The following is a 21,131-nucleotide window of genomic DNA, read 5'->3' as shown; positions in this document are numbered from 1 at the left end:
AAACACAAACAAAGAAACTAGAGGCCTTTTTTCTTAATGTACAAAGGGAGATTAGGAGAACATACAACTAAGCAGTGTTCCAAAGAAGAATTCTATCAATAAACCTATGGATTTGTACCTTTGTAAATGCCACTTTTAGTAAATGATTGTTTTTAAATCTTCTTCCTGTCTTAAATATCTCTGCCGAACAGTCATATTTCAGCAGGTTTTCAAGAAAGAATTTCAAAATCATATTAAAATGAAAATATTAAAGTATTAAGTTCAATACAATAGAAGAAATTGATATTGAACAGTCAAATGCAGATTACACTAGCAATTTCAGACTTCAAATAGCACTTAAAAGTGTTGTAATTTTTTCTTAACTGTTACATTACCGTGACAGGGCACCTGAAGCTTGAAGGGATCATGAATGGCCTCCCTCAGATACACTTCTTCTGCATTTTAACTCATTTTCAAGCTTAATCCAGTGATAACTTTAAGAAAATACACCTTTAAGTAACCAAACAAACCGTAATTCTTTGACCTGAGTTCCTCCAGCACTTTGTGTACGTTGCTCTAATTCTTTAATATGTTTTCACATTTTTCTGATGCAATTTCTTCTTAACAACGTTGAAACATTTCAATGTGGATTAATGCTAATACCATAGAGAAATCTGTTAAAGGAATCGTTGAGATGACAAGTTGCTGGAGGAGTCAAGATTAACAGCTATAACTACAAATATTAAGTTTGCTCCTCTGTAACTACAAATATTAATTTCGTTCCCTTGCATATTTGGGGTGAGCAAAATTTCCAAGTCCATTCTCTCAGAGAGTCATTACTAAAGTGGATATTTTCAGTTTAACAGAAGAAAATACAAATGAATGATAAAATTGGTCATCATTTCATGCAAACTTCCATTTTAAAATGGGTAATAGTGGAAGAGTGCCTTTTTATTATTCTTCAGAAAAAGTGGGAACCCACTTTCACATGTGATTTTTAGATCATTATCAGAATTTTTAAAAGAATAAAAGTTTACAAAGATTCGGAGAATGAAAAACCAATGGACTTGCCTGCAAATGATAATAATGGATTTGCATTTTCCTCTAACCAGTGCCATTGTTTTAGAAGTATTTATTAAAGTGTTTTTATTCTTTGTACATGGGATTTTGGAAATCACATTGAAATATAGACAGATTTGAGTGACAAAAATTAGTGACATTATTGGCATTTTTCTTATTAATAAACTCTATGGTTTATCAAATTGGTAACAAGTATTAAAACACTTTTGCATCTTTATGCTTTGTAAAGACACACAAATATACACATATTGACAAGGTTTTTAGACATTTTCAGTCTTTGCAGAATTAACATTTTATGATCACAAATGAGTTTTCTATACTGTGAGATAAATATTTTCAACTGTAAATTATTCAAGTGTGTAGAGATTATTAAACCATATTAAAGTGCACGATATTGGAGGTAATTTATCAGTACTGTTTGAGGACTGGTTAAGAGAGTAGAAATAAACAGATCATTTTCGAGTTGAGAGCCTGTGACTAATGGGATTCTGGGGCTCCAGCTGTTCACAACCTGGGTGAGAGGGATCATATATAATATATCCCAGTTTGCTCATGATGCAAAATTGGGTGGTGTTGTGGGGTGGGCTTAGAGGAAGATGCAGGCTTCAGGGAATATTAAGTAAATGGATGAGGACATGACAGATGGAATATAATGTGACAAAATGTGAGGTCATCCACTTTGGTTAAAAAAGAATAGATAAACAGAGTACTTTTTTTCCCAATGGTGAGAGATTGAAAGGTGTGTTATTCTGAGCGACCTGGATCTTATACAGAATTGCCTTAACTCAGCATGAAGGTGCAGCAAGTAATTAGGAAGGCAAACAGTTTAATGGCTTTTATTACGAGAGGAGTTCTGATGCCTTGCTCCAATTAAATAAGGTTCTAATGAGACTGCATCTAGAATATTGTGCATAGGTCTGGTCTTCCTACCCAAGGAAGGGTATACTTGCAATAGGAGTGCAGCAAAGGTTCACCAGATTGATTCTTAGGATGACAGTTTGTTAAATAAGGCCAGATTAAGCTGACTAGATCAGCCATGATCATGCTGAATGTCAGTGTAAGTTTGAAGGGCTAGGTGACCTACTCCCATTTTCTTGTGTCCTAGAATACATCCCTCCTTCTGAGCTTAGAATAACAAGAGGTGATTTCATTGAAATGTACAAAATCCTTATGGGGCTTGATGGGAGAATGATATTTCTGCTAGCTAAGATGTCTAAGGCCAGGGGTCATGGAGTTAAAACAAAGGATCAATGATTCAGGTCAATTAAGAAATTTTGTCACCCTTTCTTCACTCTCATTTGCTGAATATATTCATCAGATTCAGATTAGTTTATTGTCATATGCACCAGGTTGCAATAAACTCCCTTGCTCACATAAAACTCACAGAGTCTCACAAGTGGTTGGTAGATTTTCAGAAGTTGAGGGAATCATAAGATGTGGGGTTAGTGCAGGAAAGTGGCACTGAGATAAAAGACCAGCTTTGAACTAATTGAAGGGTAGAATAGGCATGAGGGGCCAAATGGCCTACATCTGCTTCTATTTCTTATGTCATGTTCTTAAACAGAAAATGGATATAAATGTATTTGTTCAGTATGATTTAATAGTGCTCCAAAGATTAAATATTTCCCAGAGTTAAAGCTTTCAAAGTGTACAGTATTTCAGACCACAGATGTAAAGAAGGAATACATTTCTAGTGACTTGCCTAGCCTATAAAAAGCACATTCCCTCTGCTCCCAACATCTCCTTCAGGTCTGTTAAATAACATAACAGTAGGGTTCCTATGTTCTGTGTGGAAGGATTTGGTTGGATAGTGGGTAATGAAGCAAATACAGGTCAGTGACAAATGATGTGTTTCAATGTAAAACTGCCTGCTGTCAAGACAATGAGAGGTCATGCACACAAAAAAGGAACCCATACAAAAAGGAAACAAAGTTATTCCCACAAGTTCCACCTGTGCACCGACTTGTCCACACTTCATTAGCTTCCATCTGTTCAAGATTCAAACAGGAAATGAAATAATAATGTATTTTACATTGAAGAAAATTCTTATATTACAATTGTATCAGCATTTGTTTTTTGTTTAAAAACAAAATAAAATTGTTTAGGAGGAGAAACAGTTGCCTTTCCCAATTAGTTCAAACTATTAGCACAGCCTTGGTTAAAACATTTCTCGTGACCCATTAGCCTAAAGCAATCTTTGGCTTTTTCTCCGCCCATCACTTACTGCTAGTTGCTTTTAAATTGGAGCATGAAACTGATCAACACTTTTTAATCCCATCATTTCTTAAAACTATGACATAACTGAAGGTGTTTATTTAATTATTAGAATCTATTCCTTCAAAGGCAGAGTATCACTTTCTCTAAATTAAACCTTGTGTTACAAGGTCAGTCAGTCTTGTCTTGATTTAGCATCCGAACAATGCCACTGGAGATATGGAAAGTAAGCCCACAGTATGTGTTGTTTGCATTTTGTCAGCTGCAAAAGGAATATCACACCTGCAAAAGTATGCATCTGATTGCTTCACATTCCTTAATCATAAAACTGCAGTGATCACAACTGAAAAAGGTAGGGATGTACAATCAGTCAACAGCAGGCAAGAATAAAAAAACATTTAGTTCCAAAAAGAATTACAAACTGATAATTAGCAGTCAATAACAGCCAGCAATTGACAAATAAATGGGTATTCAATCAACTGTTAAAAATATTTGTTGGTCACCAATCTGCCTTAGAATGACCATTTAAAGTGAAGAACATTGTTCAAAAACTGGAAAAAAAATTAGAGGAAATTAAGACCTGCCCATACAATCGTATTTTTAGTCATTGAAAAGCTTACACAACATTTTCCTCTGGAAGCCCAGATTACGTGAGAGACCCAAGTTTTGAGAACGTTCTGTTGTACTGATCATCACAGCTAGCTATAAAACGTGAACACGAAATCTGCTACTCCCGTCATATAACTTTACTCAAAACTTTGGGAGAATTCTTAGAACAGTAGTGAAACTGGTTATTTAAAGAGCTTATCAGAGATTGCAACTTCTATAGGAAATTAATGACAAGGGAAACTCAGAGACATCGTTTTCAGGACACTTGTAGAAAATGGATTTATTTTTCTATAAAAATCAAAAATTGAACAAAACATTATTAACTTCTTCAGAAGTAATTTTCCTAACAAACAAGTTATAACCAAGACCTGTTTGCAACATGTTACATATCTTACATACAAACCTTGAAATGACAAATTTCAACTGGAATATTTCCTTGTTAAATTAATACCAATTTTCTAGTTTATTATTTTACATTGAAAACTCAAAAATATTTATTCAGTACAACCTTGGAGTGTTTGCATGTTGAAAGAAATTTTTGAATAAAAGCCCAAAACAAAAAGGTTTTAACAGAAGTTTCTATTTGAATACATCTTGCACCGCCATAAGTTAGATATGGTAAATAAAGAGCAATCAGAATAGGAAAAAATAGGTTATATCAATTTTTTTAGCCTGCACTACTACTAAAAAAAAGAATCTAGACACATGGGCAGTAATCAGCTGTATAAAGGCACAGAACCACTTCTGTAACCATGGTATTCATCTACCTGTAGTGAGGAAAACATTATGAGAAACTGTCAAGTGTCAGACCACAGATGTGAAGTGGGCAGCGTGTCTGAAGAGGTTGGTGGGAAATTCCTGCTTAGGCCTCATTCCCATAAAACTGGCCAGATGTCCCTGGTGATCAGTATCCTGATGTAGTTTCCTGGTTGGGCCCAGAACAATATTTGCCTGTTCAGACATCAGTAGTAGCCTTCAGGTAGGTCCTGAGGAGGAAAGGAAAATAGGAAGAACACTTCCTATTTGTCTTCACATCAAAGAAGGGGATAGATAATTCTATGCTGTGCGGAGAGCAGCTTCTACCTGTTTTCTTTAAGTTCGGCAGCTGTGTTACTAGAAAAGCAGTCAGTCAGAGCTTATACAGCTCAACCTTTGTCTGGGCGTTTGACAAACCAAAGGGTACTTCTTAACAGGTATACATCTCACCCCTGCATTAACCTTTTCTTGTTTAAATCAGTCACTAGCAATGCCTGGATACCTTCACTGGAGTTAGTGCAGGTTCCCTCAGGCACAGGAGATTGCCTTTGAAATTGTACCCATTTTTCCCTGCTTGGAATGAAACAAGGTACAACTTTTTACCTTCATATTTATGTTACAAAACAAAAAAATTACTTCCTGTATTTGGATACCTTTCACAAGCATCTTCACACACTTTTTTCCTGATGATATCTACCAATATCCAAACCTCAACAGTTTCATACCCCTCTAGTAAAAGGCAGACCTCTTGCTGACCAAGCATAGTGCCCTGGAAAGTCTGAAATTACAGCCCTACTGGTAGAAAAGACTCACAGCATAACAGATTTAAAATAATCTTATCATCTATTCCGCTGTTCCAGAAGAGCAGGAGTTCCACAAAACCTGGTCAGCTTTATTGCTGCTTGGTGACGATAAGATTACGAAGCATGTCAAATGAGTTCCCATCAGGCTGTACTGTAACAATGTCATTATCACCTTCCTGAAGAACCTGAAGGAAGCCAGAATTGTCCAGTCCAACAACCCATGCTACAGGACCATGCTCTTTCCATAATCGTACCTGTGTGCCACTTTAAAACACAAACCACAATTAGTAAAACCACAAAAGATGTTTACAACAGATGATAATATCAGAGAACAAAACACTCAATCAGGTGAACTGCTTTCCGAATTTTTAAACTTTGGTGGAAAATGAGGAATAGTGGACCAGATTTTTTTCTTATATACCTAAACAATGGGCGGCATTGAGTACTTACAGTACGGTTAATATGAGGACTTGGTGTTAATGAGAAACTGCTTCCATTTTGTACAAACAATAGTGTATATCCAGAGTTTGCTCCTGACCCGACTCCGACTGAAATAAAGATTCTTACAAGCCAAATTTCGACACTAGGTTTAGGTTACGCATACAATGTAAAAGAAGCATGATACAAACGAAAGAATATTAGAGATTGTGCAGTTGTGTAAATGCATCTTACAATATGCAAACCATACAATTAAACAGCAAGCTTTACAGGACAAAGACTACTGTTTTAACCCTTACCCATCTAAAATATCTCCATCAAATTCTATCTCTTCCCAGCTCTGCAGTCACATTCAATAATCCCAAGTCACAACTAAATAGCTCATCTGCATGCTGTGTATGAAAACATAATTTGTAGACAGGCTTATACCTTTATGATGATAGCAGCGAGCTGCACCTCTGCATTACTTTGTTCAATTTTTGTAAGTTATTTTTGCAATCTGATAACATTCCAACAGCTAGCCTTGGACAAGTCCTAATGCCCCAGGTTAAAGTGTGGGAAGTTTGATACCATTGTCTTCTGCTCCAGCCACTGACTCCACCAGCTATTGGCCTCTTTCTCCTCAGACATGATTTCAGATTTAACCAGACTGTCTGCAATCCCTGCATCCTGTTCACCCTATGACCAACATTAACTCTTAATCCCACATCACCCTGTTCTTGACAATAAATCCTTCCATGGTTTCAAACTCTGCACCTCTGAAACCTTGTTCAGCTTCAAGCTCTTCATTCCTGACTCTTGCACTTGGTACTTGACCCCACACTTTTCCTCATTTTTGGTGGATGTTTATTGCTAGCTGGGTTCCCACTCTACAATACCCTCTACCTCTCCACCATAGCCCCTTTCTTAAAATCTGTTTGCTGAATCTTCCGACCCACCAAATGATAGTTACAGGAGTTTATTTCTAGTCAGTAGGTGGTTTGATCAGTGGAGTTGCTTGGCAATTTTTGCTGAAGGGCCAATCTTCTGTCAGATTGGATCACTTGTTGCTGGGAGCTTAATATCTGAGCTACACGTTGGCAGGCAGACTCCCTTTCAGATTCTGCCGAGTTTTTTCCTTGCACCTGGATGGCAGAGTGGCGAGAGGCCTCTGACTGAAGGAACAGGGTCTCTGTCTCAGTCTCGGACCTAGCAGGGTGGGGAGTCTGGATGGGCATGGTCTGGGAAGGAATACATTGCTGAAGGTTGTGCTCATGGTGGGGAGAGGTGGAGGGGTACCACTGCACATAAGAAGTGGGTTTCGCAAGTGGCAAGATAATTTTTTAAAAAACATATCCTTCCTCTCAGTGACTGACATGGAAAACCTTGGTCACTTAATTCTGACAGCCTTGGTCTAATCTGATAGGGTAAATTAAGTTCTTTGCTAAAAATCATTTCTTGTAGCCATGCCTGGAACAGAAAACATCCTTGAAACAATGCCTTCTTTAGTGGCTGGCAATCACTATAATGGTTCATATAACTATCATCTCCAACACCCCAAAATATTTATTTGTTCATTCACTTTCAAAAACTGGGATTAGTGTAAATGCCATCAATTAATGCCCATCCCTAAATGCCCTTGGGAAGGTGTTGCTGAAATGCCATGGTATTAGAGAGAGAGTTCCAGGACTTAGACCCAATGATGATAAAGGAACAGCGATATATTTCAGGATGGTATGCAGCTGGGAGGCAAATACATGGGTGGTGGCATGCCCATGAAAATGAAAATTTGAAAAACTACAGGAACGTCATTTTTCTTTCAAAGAAACATTCAGGATAAATAATTATGAATCAACCTGTATACACTAAATGTGTCACCATTTACATTTCACAGCAAGCTGGAGGTTATACATAAAGATCCCTCTGATCCTCGAATCTCTCAATAATTTTCCATTTACTGTCTGTTTCCTTGCCTTGTTGTACTCCCTTCCTCCCTGTCCCCAATTAATTACTTCATTCTTCTCCAGATTAAATTTCATTTACCATCCTTCTGCCCAGCTGACCAGTTCATCTATACCTTCCTGCAGTCTAAAGCGTTCCTCCTGCATAAACCATAATTTGACTATCATCTGCAAACTTATCATCTCCCTACATTGAAGTCTACCTTATTAATATATCATATAACAAGCAAGGGACTTAGTATTGAGCCCAGTGGAATCCCACTGGTGCAGCCTTCTCAGTCACAAAACACCCAGTAAGTATTACATTTGGCTTCTTGCCATTTATCCAATTTGCTACTCTCAGTTGAATCCCATGGACACATATTTTGACCAGTCTGCCATGTGGCACCTGTTCTCATGCTCCCTCTAACACACCAGGGCCCCAAGTTCCCGAGCTCTCTTTAAATTCAACGGTGCCCCAATTCCCACATTCCCTTTCAACTCGAGACACAAGAGACTGCAGATGCTAGAATCTGAAGCACAAAACAAACTGCTGGAGGAATTCAGCAGTTCAAGCAGCATCTGTGGAGGCAAAGGGATGGTCGCCGTTTTAGATCGAGATCTTGTGTCAGGACTGTTGCAGGGTCTCATCCCTGCTTGACTCACTGAGTTCCTCCAGCAGTTTGTTTCATGCTTCTTTTAAGCTCACCTGGCGTTCAATGGATAATGTATTATGCTACTGAGTAACATCTAAAAAAAACTTGATTTAATAGTGTGTTGGAGTATTAATTGGAAAAATGTTCCAGAACGTCGGCGAGACTAGTTTCATCAAAGTCCCAAGTCTACTGGATTAACACAGAGTTTTACTGTATTTCTTTCCTAAATCTATGAGGCAACTTGCCCCAGACCACCACTCCTATGATAGAGAGATCCACACATTCATCACCCACTGAATAAAGAAATTATTTTTTCATCTTAGTCCTAAACGTCTTACTCTATGAACAGAGGCTTAGTTGACCCAATCTCTCCTTATATGACAGTCCTAGACCAAAACTGCACACAATTCTCCAAGGCTCTATATTATTGCAGCAAAATACTTCTTGCTCAGTACACAAAACCAAGGTCAACATACCAAAAGCCTTCTTAATTGCTTGCTGCAGTTGCATATTTGCTTTCAGTGACTCATGTACAAGGATAGCCAGGACCCTCTGTACATCAACAGATCCCTATTTGTGTAATGTAGTACTCCTGTTTTTCCTACCAAAGTGGGTAACTTCACATCTATGCAGGTTATACTGCATCTGATACGCGTTTGCCCACTCACTCAACTTGTCTAAATCTTCTTGAAGTCTCTTTGTGGCCTTCTCGCAACCCCATCCAGTTTTGTGTCATTGACAAACTTGGAAATATTATATTAGGTTCCCTCATCCAAATTGTTGAAGGACATTGTGAATAGCTGGGGCCCAAGTACTGATCCTTGCCATTCACCAAGTCACCTCCTATCAACCTGAGAAAGTCATATGAAATCCCATTCTGTTTCCTGTTTGCCAGCCAATTTTCAATCCATGCCAGTACATTATTTTCAGTCCCATGTATTTTAATTACACACACTAACTTCCAACATTGAACTTTGCCAAAGGCCTTCTGAAAATGCAAGTACACCACAACCTCTGGTTCTTCCTTATCTATTCTAGCAGTCACATCCTCAAAAACTCAACATGATTTGTCAAACATGATTTCTCTTTCATTATTCCACATTGACCGTCTCATCCCATTGATATTTTCTGTATCCTGTTATCACATCATCCATAATAGACTCTAGCATTTTCTCCACTATTTATGTCAGGCTAACTAGTGTGTAGTTCCCTTTTGGCGCTCTCCCTTTATTTTTAATGACAAGACCTCAACCCTCAGGTTAGCACCTGCTTTAGTATTCTCTAGGCCTGGAGTGCAAGGTTGAATTTTGTGAAAGTAAGAAGCATTGCTGTTTTACATTATGCTGCATGACCAGCAACATCCTTACACACAAAAAATGTGGTCTTCAGTTCCGGCCTGAAAATAGACCTTCAAGCCTAAAATATTTGGGCACTGCTGGTGTAGGCTGAGAGATCCAAACTGTACACTTGGTTCCACAGGCACTGAGCCATCTGTTTTGCAATGTGGAAGGGAATAACCAAAAGAAACAAAACCAAAAGAAAAACGTATGAGGTGAAAATAAAAGATAAACAGGATTCCAAACCGGCCCGGCATCATCTCCAATCTAATTCACGCCAGCAGGTCAGTCAGGCTACCTATTGTTGGTTCACATATACTAACTACAATTTCAATGACTGGATTAATTTGCTTTTAAAATAAGAAGGTTCAGAGAGCACAGCAAAGAAAAAAAAGAATAAATCATTTGGTGCTTATAGGTTCATTTACTCAAGCAGCTCAAGACTCAAGCGGTCACAAGAATTAATTTGGATGTAAATTTTTCAGCCAGTCAGCTAAACCACCACACTGATGTCTGTTGAATCCACGCTGTGCCGTACCAACTGCAAATAAAGGAAAATGTTCAAATATCCTTGTATCATTTCTCAATCTTCACAAAAATTCTAAACAGTGCAGTCACTATGCATTACATTCACAGAAGTCCCATTGTGTTCCACACGTTACTTTGAGGATGACATTGTTTATTAAATTCTCCAGCTGAAGAAAAGCCCAACCAGCAAACTGCAATGCTTGGATTTTCTGAGCAGTTATCCAAAACTACACAAGGGTATTTTGGAAGCCTTTTGAGACGTTATAGGCTAGTAAGTCTCCCTAAAATAAATGGATTATTATATAGAAATCAGATGCAAAATTCAATTTTTCCCTAAAGAAAAGGAAAACAAATGAAACGAAACGGCTACTATGTTTTTTTATAATGGTAAGACACATTGCCACCTCACAATTTCTTCTTGGCCTGTCTTTCCACTTAGTCTCAACCACTGGACTGAAATTCAATACAAAACAAACTACATCTTATTTTCAGTTCCAACATCTGAATCTTTCCCTTTTAATCCAAGTGTTTACCTTCTATGTGAGTGCAGTCCAATGTTATTTCTCCAGCGCTCACTGTCCTTGGTCTCTAGTAAAATGCATTGCCAAATCATACTTTGTTCAGGCAGCTTTTCAATATGGTCTTTGCAAACAGCTCACTTGAACATAGAACTGGTCATCTTTTGTGGAGGACAGGAATTTCAAACAACACTGGAAGCATCTGTGTGCAAAGGCAGGGTATCAACATGCGCTGCTAGAAAGCCCGACATTGTGCAATTCTGTCGTCAAATATTCTGCTCTGTTGCCACTGCCAAGTTTCACTGATGCAGAGAACTGAAGATAGGCAGTCAGGCAGATCGAATGGAGGGAAAGTGTGAATGAATCAACTGAGGAAACTAATCATATTTCTTCACAGCAGTTGGTTTGAGATGTGGAAAGTTGTATACGAAAAAAATTCCATACAATTATCCTCACTAGGACACTTACCTAAAAGAACAGTAGTCTCCAGTTCCAGCTGCTTGAATGCATTAAAGTTTCAGAAATGCACATCAGTAAATTGGGCTTATTAGTCTGTTTTTGGGTGCTCAATGTCTCCCTGCATCCTGAAATGTCAACTGTGGTGCACATGTACATTTGTGGAGCAAATCTCACAAATCACATGATGAGGGAGTTACTATACCCAACACTGATCTACAGTCAGCCCTGCCATTCTGGAGGCAAGAAGAAAGAGAAAGAAAGTGAAACAGAGAGCCTTGGTACACGGCCACATGCACTCACTGTTCAGGGGACAATTTCTAATCTTCAGCAAGGAGCAGTAGTCCAGAATTTATGATTGTGTTGAGGAAGCATCAGCACCCTCCATCATTACACCTTGAAAATGACGGCAACTTTTAGACTACGCCCTTGTAGAGTTAAACTTGGAATACGTTTTCCTGCTTCTCTGCCGTATTGCACCATCTCTGACATAAAGGTTCAGAAATCAATATCAGACAACAACTTCAGGAAGTTTTACCAAATATTCTCTGTAAAATATCCTGAATCTTTGTGCTTTGTTGTATGAGGTGCGAACTTTTAACGACATAATGGATTATGCCTTCTAAGCTCTCTTGCATGAAGAAAAATAATTTTACATCTTGGATTATAATTCTCTCTGATAAATATTGCAAAATGTAACGGATTTTAAATTGACTATCTTTTATTGAAAAGGTTTATGATGTTTCAGCTTCTATCTTAATCACTTGTCCTAATCATTATTTTACACTCTTGTGAAATGTCTAAGCTATTAATTAAAAATTGTGATTTTTCCATTCAGTTTTGCTGTGTAAGAATTTGTCAAAATGATTGACTGCGCTGCCAGTGACATCACTATAGCTCTGTGCAGGACACTCGAGAATTGATATCTCACAGCAAATCAACATCATAATAGAGGAAGTCCATATCACTGAGCACACTGAATCTATGTGATCAGCTTTCGTTGAAATCAGCTGTATGTACTGCAAATTCTTGGCTGTCTGCATGCAAGATCTATGCATAGGATGAAGCATTTGTGCTTCAATAAGTATATCCTCATTAATATCTGCCTTATTCTGCAGCCACAACTGAAAGCTCTGAGCAAGACAAGGACTTTGTGTGCATGCCCCTCATGGATAATGGTGCACAGGGCTCAGTCAAGGCACTGCCAGACCTCAGTGTTAGTAGTAAGGATGGAAAGTGCTAATCTAATGAAGGGTCTTAGACTTGAAACATTAACTCTGTTTCTCTTGCCACAGAATGCTGCCTGATCTGCTGAATATTTCCAACACTTTGTTTTTATTTCAGATTCCCAGCATCTGCAGTTTTTCAATTTTCACTGTCATGTGAAGTATATATTGCAGACATCATTAAAAAGCAACATAAGACAGAAAAGCATTGAAACCAATCACCACTGAAGGGAGGTGAAACAGAACATATGAAAAGATGCAAGACTCAATGGTACAGTACAGGAATACTGCCACTAGTTCAAATTTGCAATGAAACAGTCGGTGTTCAGGATACTGACCCGAATGCACCAAAGTCAAGCAGTTCCAAAACCACTTCCTCACGAGGAAATTATATAGCTGAGATTCTGCCATGGAAGTAAAATGGCAGATTGCTACCATTTCTATTAATACATTTCATAAGGTTACAAAATATTATTAGGGGAAGAGTAGAAATTAATTATCTGGTTGATGGTTCTGAACGTACATGCAACAAATATTTTCTTGACTTCGATGCAGCCTGCATTAGATCACACAAATCAAGTCTACCAACTCTCTTCACACTACATTCTGGCATCAGACTGTTACGACAACTGCAGTTCTATATATACTCTGGAAAGAACTACATTGAATCTCCAGGACGATGAGACTAATCTGTGAAAATAGCTTTGGACTACTGGACCTTAAAGGCTAGGAAGGAGAGTGTTTCATGGGTAATGACTTTAACCTGTATGCAATTGACGAGGAATTCACTTTGGGAGCACAAGGGTGAATCATTCAAAGAAGTGCTCAGGCAAAATTCCATAAAGGTGCAAAGTAATTCAGAAGTGATCATTACATCTTGTGCCAGGGAAAGTTAATTTTCAATCCCATAACACTAAAAAATAACAACATAGATAAAATGTTTTTGAAATTGTCCTGATCTTGGAATTGCATCTGAGAAGAGATCACATCAGTTGTAACAAAAGCTTTTCGACAGACAAAATCCAAACAGCCATTTATAAATAATAATTGTCCAACATGGTATTAAGTAATCATTCTATTAATAACCATGATCTTCCTTAGCATATCGAACCAGGGCTCTGCATAAAGGAGGCTCTGGGGAGAGAGGTTACCCTAATATTTTCAATTACTTACCTTATTTTGCAAGCAAGATACAATGTAATTGGATCCATTCTACAGAATGCATGTACATGCATCTTCTACAATTGTTTGTTTTTACTAACCTGTGCACCCATCTCTTATAATAAAGTGGCAAAACTCCATTTGCCCCTTTGGTTTGGAAAGTGTTTATCAGATTTTCAAGGATAGTGACTGTTCTTGCCAACAGCTGGTCTATTCGAAGAGGCTGTAAATTTGTTCCATGGTCTTTGTTATGTTGTTGAATGATATCATTGATGCATATAGTTGGGTTACTGTTAGCTACATTGAATCCACAGCCTTTTGAAGAAAAGATAGCAAAGGTCATAATTTGTTTCAGAATGTAAAGTGACAATCATACTTGATACTTAAGTGGATAAATATTATTTAGCAATATTTCTGGTTGTGATTGTTAAAGTAGATTAAGATGCTACTTTGTTGTAATATTTCAATCAATAGATAAAAGCATTATTTAAAATTCAAATTTATAACTTATCTACAAAATCTAGCTCAAACTAGGCTGTCTCAGCTTTGACAACCCTGCACAAATACAGGTCATCCAATAAAGCTCACATTGAAAAATGCTCATTTTGCTTAGGTCAATGGCTTTCTTTATTCTAGCTCAAATCCTAAGAAAATAAAATCCTTTTACATTTCAGCATACCAGTAAAAGGTTGTGAAAGTAATAATTTTGCAACGCATTGTTTCAAGTTCATGTTTAGACTATCAAATTTGTATTTATTAAAGTTGTGTCCTGCTTAGTTTATGCTCAAAGATGCATTCCAGAGAAAAATGCTTAATTGTTACTGTTAATCACATTTATTAATGAATTGAGGTAGAGATGATGAGATGTCCTTAGCGCTTTCTCAGACACTGCCCAGATGTTTTTTTTCTTGATGGTAAAAGCTGAAAGCTAACTATTAACCCTCTTTTAATGAGAACACTCTTTTTATTTATGTTCTCCTGCAGTTGTTTTATATTCCATAGTGACCAATCTTTAGCAGGTATTAAAAAAAGCAAGAGGTTTTTCTCTTGTATTTGCCTGATCCCAATGCCATTCAATAACATTTTGAAACAGAAGCACACACAATCATGGAATGTGAAAGTGCAATCTTATAAAGCAAACCAGCATGGTCAAATTACATGGAAGAGGAAGAACATTTGCCAATTCTAGCCACCATATTATTTGTTCAACTTGCAGCATCCCCTTTAGATTTGCCTGATTCACAAAAAATATCCAATATGCAAATTTATTGAGAAATATGCCGCTACAGAAATATTAAAGTGGTTTATATTCATTAAGAATTAAAAATATTTAAAACATCAAATTGATAAAATATATCACATATGACATTCAAGTGCAAGTTGAACAATACTACTTGGTCTTTACAGCATGTAAACAGTCTTCTCTCTACACATATTTGTATTTTGTACATACCAATAAGTATGTGAAAAGTTGTTCCCATCAAGGTAGAATTGACCAGGACACCACCCAGCTTCATGAGATTACTGTAGTATATGTCATTTGGCCATTTAACCTTCAAGTCAATATCCTAAACAAATGTGTATTACATTATATTTTAGTTTTTCATTAGCATAACACAATGCAGAAGAAATACAATGTTAATTTCAGAAATAGGTATTGAAATACTCTAGCAGAAGCTCATGGCAATAATTTCATCTCAGGCTGCTGATGAAACTATCTACCACAACTACAATTACTAACCATTCCAGTCCTTGATAAAACTTTCCTTCCTTTCCTATCATGCTTGCTGTTACAAACATTATACTTGAAAAACAAGGGAGAATATGCTGGGTCATGCTGACAAAAATGAATTTTTCAATGATTTTGGGGATTGGGTGGGAAAATGAGTTAATATAAAGATCAAATCAGCCACAATCCTCATAGTGCCATACAGTCTAATCTTTCCCTTGTTGCTCATATTATGTTCATATAGTATTCTTCCACTTTTCTCCATCCTGCACTCTGCATCTTCTCTTTCCTATCCTATTTCCTCATAGAGTCATAGAATCCTATATCATGGAAACAGGCCCTTCAGCCCAACTGGTCCATGCTGACCCATCTCTCCTCAATTCTAATTTCTTCTCAGCTATCACCTTTCCTATCAATCTATCCAAGACTTTACCCTCCATAGTCCCCACCTACCTCATCATTCTATCTTTCCCTCTCCCCACTCACCTTTTCTCCAATCCTTTACCTAGCCCCTTTCAGCTCCTAACCCTCTCCTCCAATTTATACTTCCTCTCTTTACTCTATTTTCATTCTCTTTACCTTACCTTCCTGACTTTGCCATCTTTCTCCTCTCCTTTTGCATTCTTATCTTTTCTGTTCACAATACATCAGCCATCTACCTATCCCCCTTGACAATTTAATTACCTCCTTGCCCTTAACCCTACTTGATTTGAATACCCCATACAAAGTGAGGGAGATGGTTGCAACGTACATTTACATTATGAAATAGCATAGGTTTCACAGACCTCATAACCTGGAATGGATAGCACAGACTCCACTGCAGCCAGAGCGACTAAATGCTGGAGGAATGAAATATTCTGTCCAAGCTGAGAGTGCATGTGAATCCTAATGTGGATCGTGAACATGGCACTGCCTAAAGGACTAATCCATATATTTTGTCCACGACCTGAAAGTAAAAACCCAAATCAATATAAAAATAGATATATTAAAAACATTATGAAAGACAGGCCTTGCATATAAACATTCTGCATTCTCATATGATCTTTTCATCTCTTTGACCTGGATCTGAATTCATCCCAAGATGATGGAATTATTTTTTTCTGGACACAAACATGCTGCATGTCTGTCTTAAACCTTTCAACTGCACTCTTTCCTGTGAGCCAGTTGGTTGTGGGTTGAAGCCCCCTCTGAAATCTTAAGTTTATTTCTAATGTAGTACTACAATAGCAGAGGAGCTATCTTTCCAAAGTGATGCGAAACTGAGGCTCTAATTTCTTAGTTGGATGTAAAATATTTCAAGGCACTCTTATGTGCAAAGGATTTCACCTTATGTTTCAATCACATTCACCTTTAAACTTAATTACAAAACTATCAGGATCTTCATCTCATTGCTTTTCATGGGCTTCAGTCTAACTAAATTGACTGCCGTAAACTCCCAAATTATAATTGTGACTATGCTTCAAAGGCATTGCACTGACTGTGCAATATTTAGCAATATCCTGCAGTCATTAAAGGCCCCAAAGAAAGCCAAGTGAAATATTTACAAATGGAATTAGAAAAATGCCCAAAGCACATTTCCCGGATTTAACTCCAAAATTATTTTGAAGATATAAAATAACTTCAACTCATAGCCATTTTATAAAGTACTCTGATACAATGGTAGAAAAAAGGATAACATTTAAGATAACAGTTTCAGCATCATTGTCTTTAAAATAGCGTTCTGAGACACTTTGCAGGAGGATTACTAAACAAAATTTGATGCAGTGTTAAGGTGATGTTAGTATAGAAAAGAGTTATGTCTTAAAAAGCACATTAGATAGAGAAAGAGAGGTAACGCAGGGTGATTCAGGAAAGGAATCCCAGAGCTTAAGAGCCTTGGCAGTTGACAGCACGAATGCCAATGATACAGTGGTTAAATTTCTGAATGATCAAGTGGCTATAATCAGAGCAATGAAAATACCTCAGATGATTGTAGAGTCCGAGGAGGCCATAAAGGTGAGAAGTAGTGAGGTCATGAGGGAAATAAGATTACAAAGTCACAAAATTATCAACAGAAACTTTTTCCTTTATTATGACTATGTTTATGACCGGTTGCTTGAAAAAAGACATGAACTTAATCAGGAAATAGCAGCAAAAAGCTAAAATATGCCATTCTGTTATGTCCAGTTTAATTTCCCATTTCCATACATGCATGTGTGTGCATCTGTGTGTTTGCATTTATGTGTAATGCATCAATGCTTGCATGTGTGTCTGAGCAGGTATCATGCATAGACCAAATCAAATTAAAAATCATTTATTTTGATATAACCATCATACAGCACAGGAACATACCATTCAGTACACTGCACCATCATCAACTCTTCTAATTAATTCAACCACCGCTCTTTTTGTTTTGATCTTAAAATACCCTACTTACATGTAAAATCCAACTCTCTTTTGAAAATTAGTATTGAATTTGATTTCACCATTCACTGTTGTGTGTTCCAGATAGTAATAACTCACTGGGCTAGAAAAAATTCGACACCCAAATGGCTTTAGAATGCCCTTAGATGATGTGTCCTTTGAATTCCCAAACTTTCTGCCAGTGGCAACACTTTCTCCTTAACTATTCTATCAAAACCCTGCAATATCCCAAACACTTTGTTGAATCGTCTCTCAACCACCTCTGTTTTAACTTGAACCATTGTGGTTAAAGTCCAAAGGCTTCAGCTGTACTGCAGTTTGGAAAAAAGAGGTTATTTCTGAAGGTTGGAAAGAAAAAGGAATGAAAAACAACTGACCTTTGCCTTGTGTTTGTCGAACTGCAATGGCAATTAACCCTACTTCCTCTGGCAAGTGAAGCATCAACCTGTGAATTAAGAGAAAAAGTGGTCAGCTGAAACAGGGAATGGATAATTGGAAACTCATTGTAACCGTTAAAGTATCTAGCAATTTAAACCTGAAGTGAAAATCTTTTGGGATTATGGCAAAGTCAACAATTAACAAGATCACAATTACTTTTTCCTGACATTTAATAGGACCCTGGGAACACATATTACTTCAATTTCAAAACATTTACTAAGTCAGTTCAGGCCAAAAACATCTCTTCTTGCTTAATGACACATTTCAGCCTAATAAATTTCATTATTGTTACCAAAGCTCAACACTCGTTATCAAACACCGCGGCTCTCAGTGCTGGCCTGAAACGTTTGTTGAACAAAAGCTGGCGCACAGCTGAAGATAAATACAACAACATAACTACTGGAAAATACTGAATAATTTCAGCTGGAGACAGAGACACCATCAGTCTTAAATCCCAGAATACTGAAGGAGTGGGGCAATGTTCAAGATGCCACTTATTAAATACAATATTACATCAAGTTATACATCAGCACCTTTAAAGGTGTAAAAGAAATTCACAATGAATCAGTTCATGTGCTGCAACTTACTATTCTGGCAAATGTGGTACTGCACAGTCCAAACATCAAAGAAAAGAGTGGCTAATTAATATATTTTTATTTGCAGGTAAGAATGAGTAAGAATGTTGACCAGACATATTTCATGGGCAAAAATGTGCTGGCCCTCCTATCCTGAGGTCAGGCTCCAGAGATTGTCATTCATAGGCTCAACTGAGGCTGTTCTATTGCTAGGGACTGGGAGCAACAGAGACCAGCATTATGGGGGAAGGATATGAGATTGTTTTTTTTCTGGGGGAGAGGCGATTTGTGTTTGTAGCTATGGGTGGGAGGAGTGGGAGGAGGACTGGCATTTAGTATTTAGGCATTAGGGAGAGAGGTACAAGAAGTGGTACTTAAGAATTGGTAGAATGAAGATCAATGGTTGCTGCTTGGGGATCAATCAGGAAGCCCTTAGGACTCATACTTGTACTGCAGAGAACAGTTTCTGTACCCCCACCAATTCCGTTTTACTCTCCAACCTGAACTGGCCCCTGTATCACATTGCCGTGGTCAGTTTGCTCATCCTGCCTGTAGTTTCTCCTCTCATCCACACAAACTGTAAGAATGGTGTGCATGTTGGACAAATGTTCCTCTAATGCTATTTTCTGGATCCCCATGCCTGCCTCACCCATAGTCAGACCTTCCTGTCCCTAACTGCTGACTAAATGTATTGTACTTAACCCAAAGAATGTAACTGCCCACTGTAATAAAGTGTCCTGGTGCCTTTCTCTCTCCCTGACACATCACAGAGTCTGAAGCTCAGACTCCACTTTATCACCTTCCTGCAGACGTGGATGTTGTGGATCTTAAAAGTCTCCAGCAGCTTCCACAATACATCAACTGCCCTGTTATGTCTGCCATAAATAAATTAATTAATTTACTTTTAAAACTGGTTAATTACCATTGTTGATTATCACTTTGTTAAAAATCTCGTTTGCAGGCAACTATTTTAATTGGACATTTTGCACTGAATTGTAATTTACAGAAAATCCTTTGAAGGGAAAAACTACAGTACAATATCAAAAATGCCTTCCTGTGATGATGACGTTTTGATTTATTTTTCCTTTTTTTCCAAACTCAGTTTGGGTTGCTGCCACTGATGCTTTTTATTAATTCAGCTCCTCAGCAAATCCCAACCTCTGCATTCTGTAGAAAATGCACTCAGGTGAAATAAACATACTTTATGCTCACACAAGGTGTGTGTATATCTCAGTCAACATTTATATCTTAGCCACTAAAATAGATCAGGGCTCATTCATCCATTTGTTACTTTGTCAATCTCTCCGGCATTACAGCAGTCATTACACTTCATTTGCTGCAAGGACCATTGCTTCCTTATGAAAGGCACTATTTAATTTGATTTTCACCTTTCAAGTCACCATTGGGTGTGGTGCTAGGAATGATTTTAGGATTTTGTATTCAAGGCTTGATAGTGACTGGCCCTTTATGGCCTTCATATTATTAACTATTTTATTATCTAAGACAAAGTCACATTCAGGGGTTAAGGTTTTTGCCAGTGAGGTTTAGCAGCAATGACACTTCATTTGTAAAAAAAAATCAAAGCTTGTTGGCGGTAGATGTTTGTGGGGAACACATTAAACTGGAAGAGTTCTGACTAATTTGCTGCTTTTTTGGAGCCTAGGGAGCTTTATCTTTAGATGTTGGGGTAGGTCATAGCACAAACAATGGCTGTTGCAAAGAGGAAGTGGATCTTGGGACTGGAAAGAAACTGGGCATATAGTCAAGCAATTAAGAGGTCATGAGTTCTTTCTTCAATTAAGACTGTGAGGATTTACATTTTTGGAGGGCCATGGTGAAAACAGGGAAGAAATTGGAAATTGTGTTACAAAGTTTTTCTGGATTGTAGACATGCATAACACCATCAAGCCCCCAATTATATTGCAGGCAATTTTAGGATTTTCTGTTACGTGGATTAGCTATAACACTTAATATTAACCCTCATGGCTGACAAGAGGTTGAAATTTAAATGTCCTGGTCAGAGAAATGATGCAGAGCTGAGTTACATTTGAGTAACTTAAGCCTGACCACTTTATTTCCAACGGGAAATTAAGTGTTCAACACCTATTACTTATCATGAGCCTGCTCACTTCCTTTTTATCCTTTCTTGAATTTTCATTAGGCTAAAAGTGTTTTTTTCTTGTGCACTTCATCTAAAGAGCAAACAAATGTGGTGTTATACCGTGAATACAAAATTAGGCTTGCATCATTCCTCTGCATGAAATATCAATATCCTCAAAGAGCACAAAATATCATAGTACACTGCA

The 21,131-nt window shown here is 37.6% G+C and overlaps 1 protein-coding gene across 1 annotated transcript in view; it reads right to left on the bottom strand.

The window, feature by feature from the left end:
• Positions 1-3,963: 3,963 nt before the first annotated feature.
• LOC127569690 (biotin--protein ligase-like) overlaps positions 3,964-21,131 on the bottom strand; it is a 94,174-nt gene continuing 77,006 nt past the window's right edge. The window contains exons 8-12 of the mRNA XM_052014490.1: positions 18,190-18,257; positions 16,195-16,355; positions 15,134-15,248; positions 13,782-13,995; positions 3,964-5,705 (exon numbers count right to left, since the gene is read on the bottom strand). Of these exons, the coding sequence (XP_051870450.1) occupies positions 5,531-5,705; positions 13,782-13,995; positions 15,134-15,248; positions 16,195-16,355; positions 18,190-18,257 (733 nt within the window). The 3' untranslated portion in view covers positions 3,964-5,530. The remainder of the gene's footprint in view (positions 5,706-13,781; positions 13,996-15,133; positions 15,249-16,194; positions 16,356-18,189; positions 18,258-21,131) is intronic.

Source organism: Pristis pectinata, chromosome 4 (assembly GCF_009764475.1).
Source record: "Pristis pectinata isolate sPriPec2 chromosome 4, sPriPec2.1.pri, whole genome shotgun sequence".
NCBI lineage: Eukaryota > Metazoa > Chordata > Chondrichthyes > Rhinopristiformes > Pristidae > Pristis > Pristis pectinata.
The sequence above is the reverse complement of the archived record's forward strand: the minus strand, read 5'-3'. Positions and strand labels throughout refer to the sequence as shown.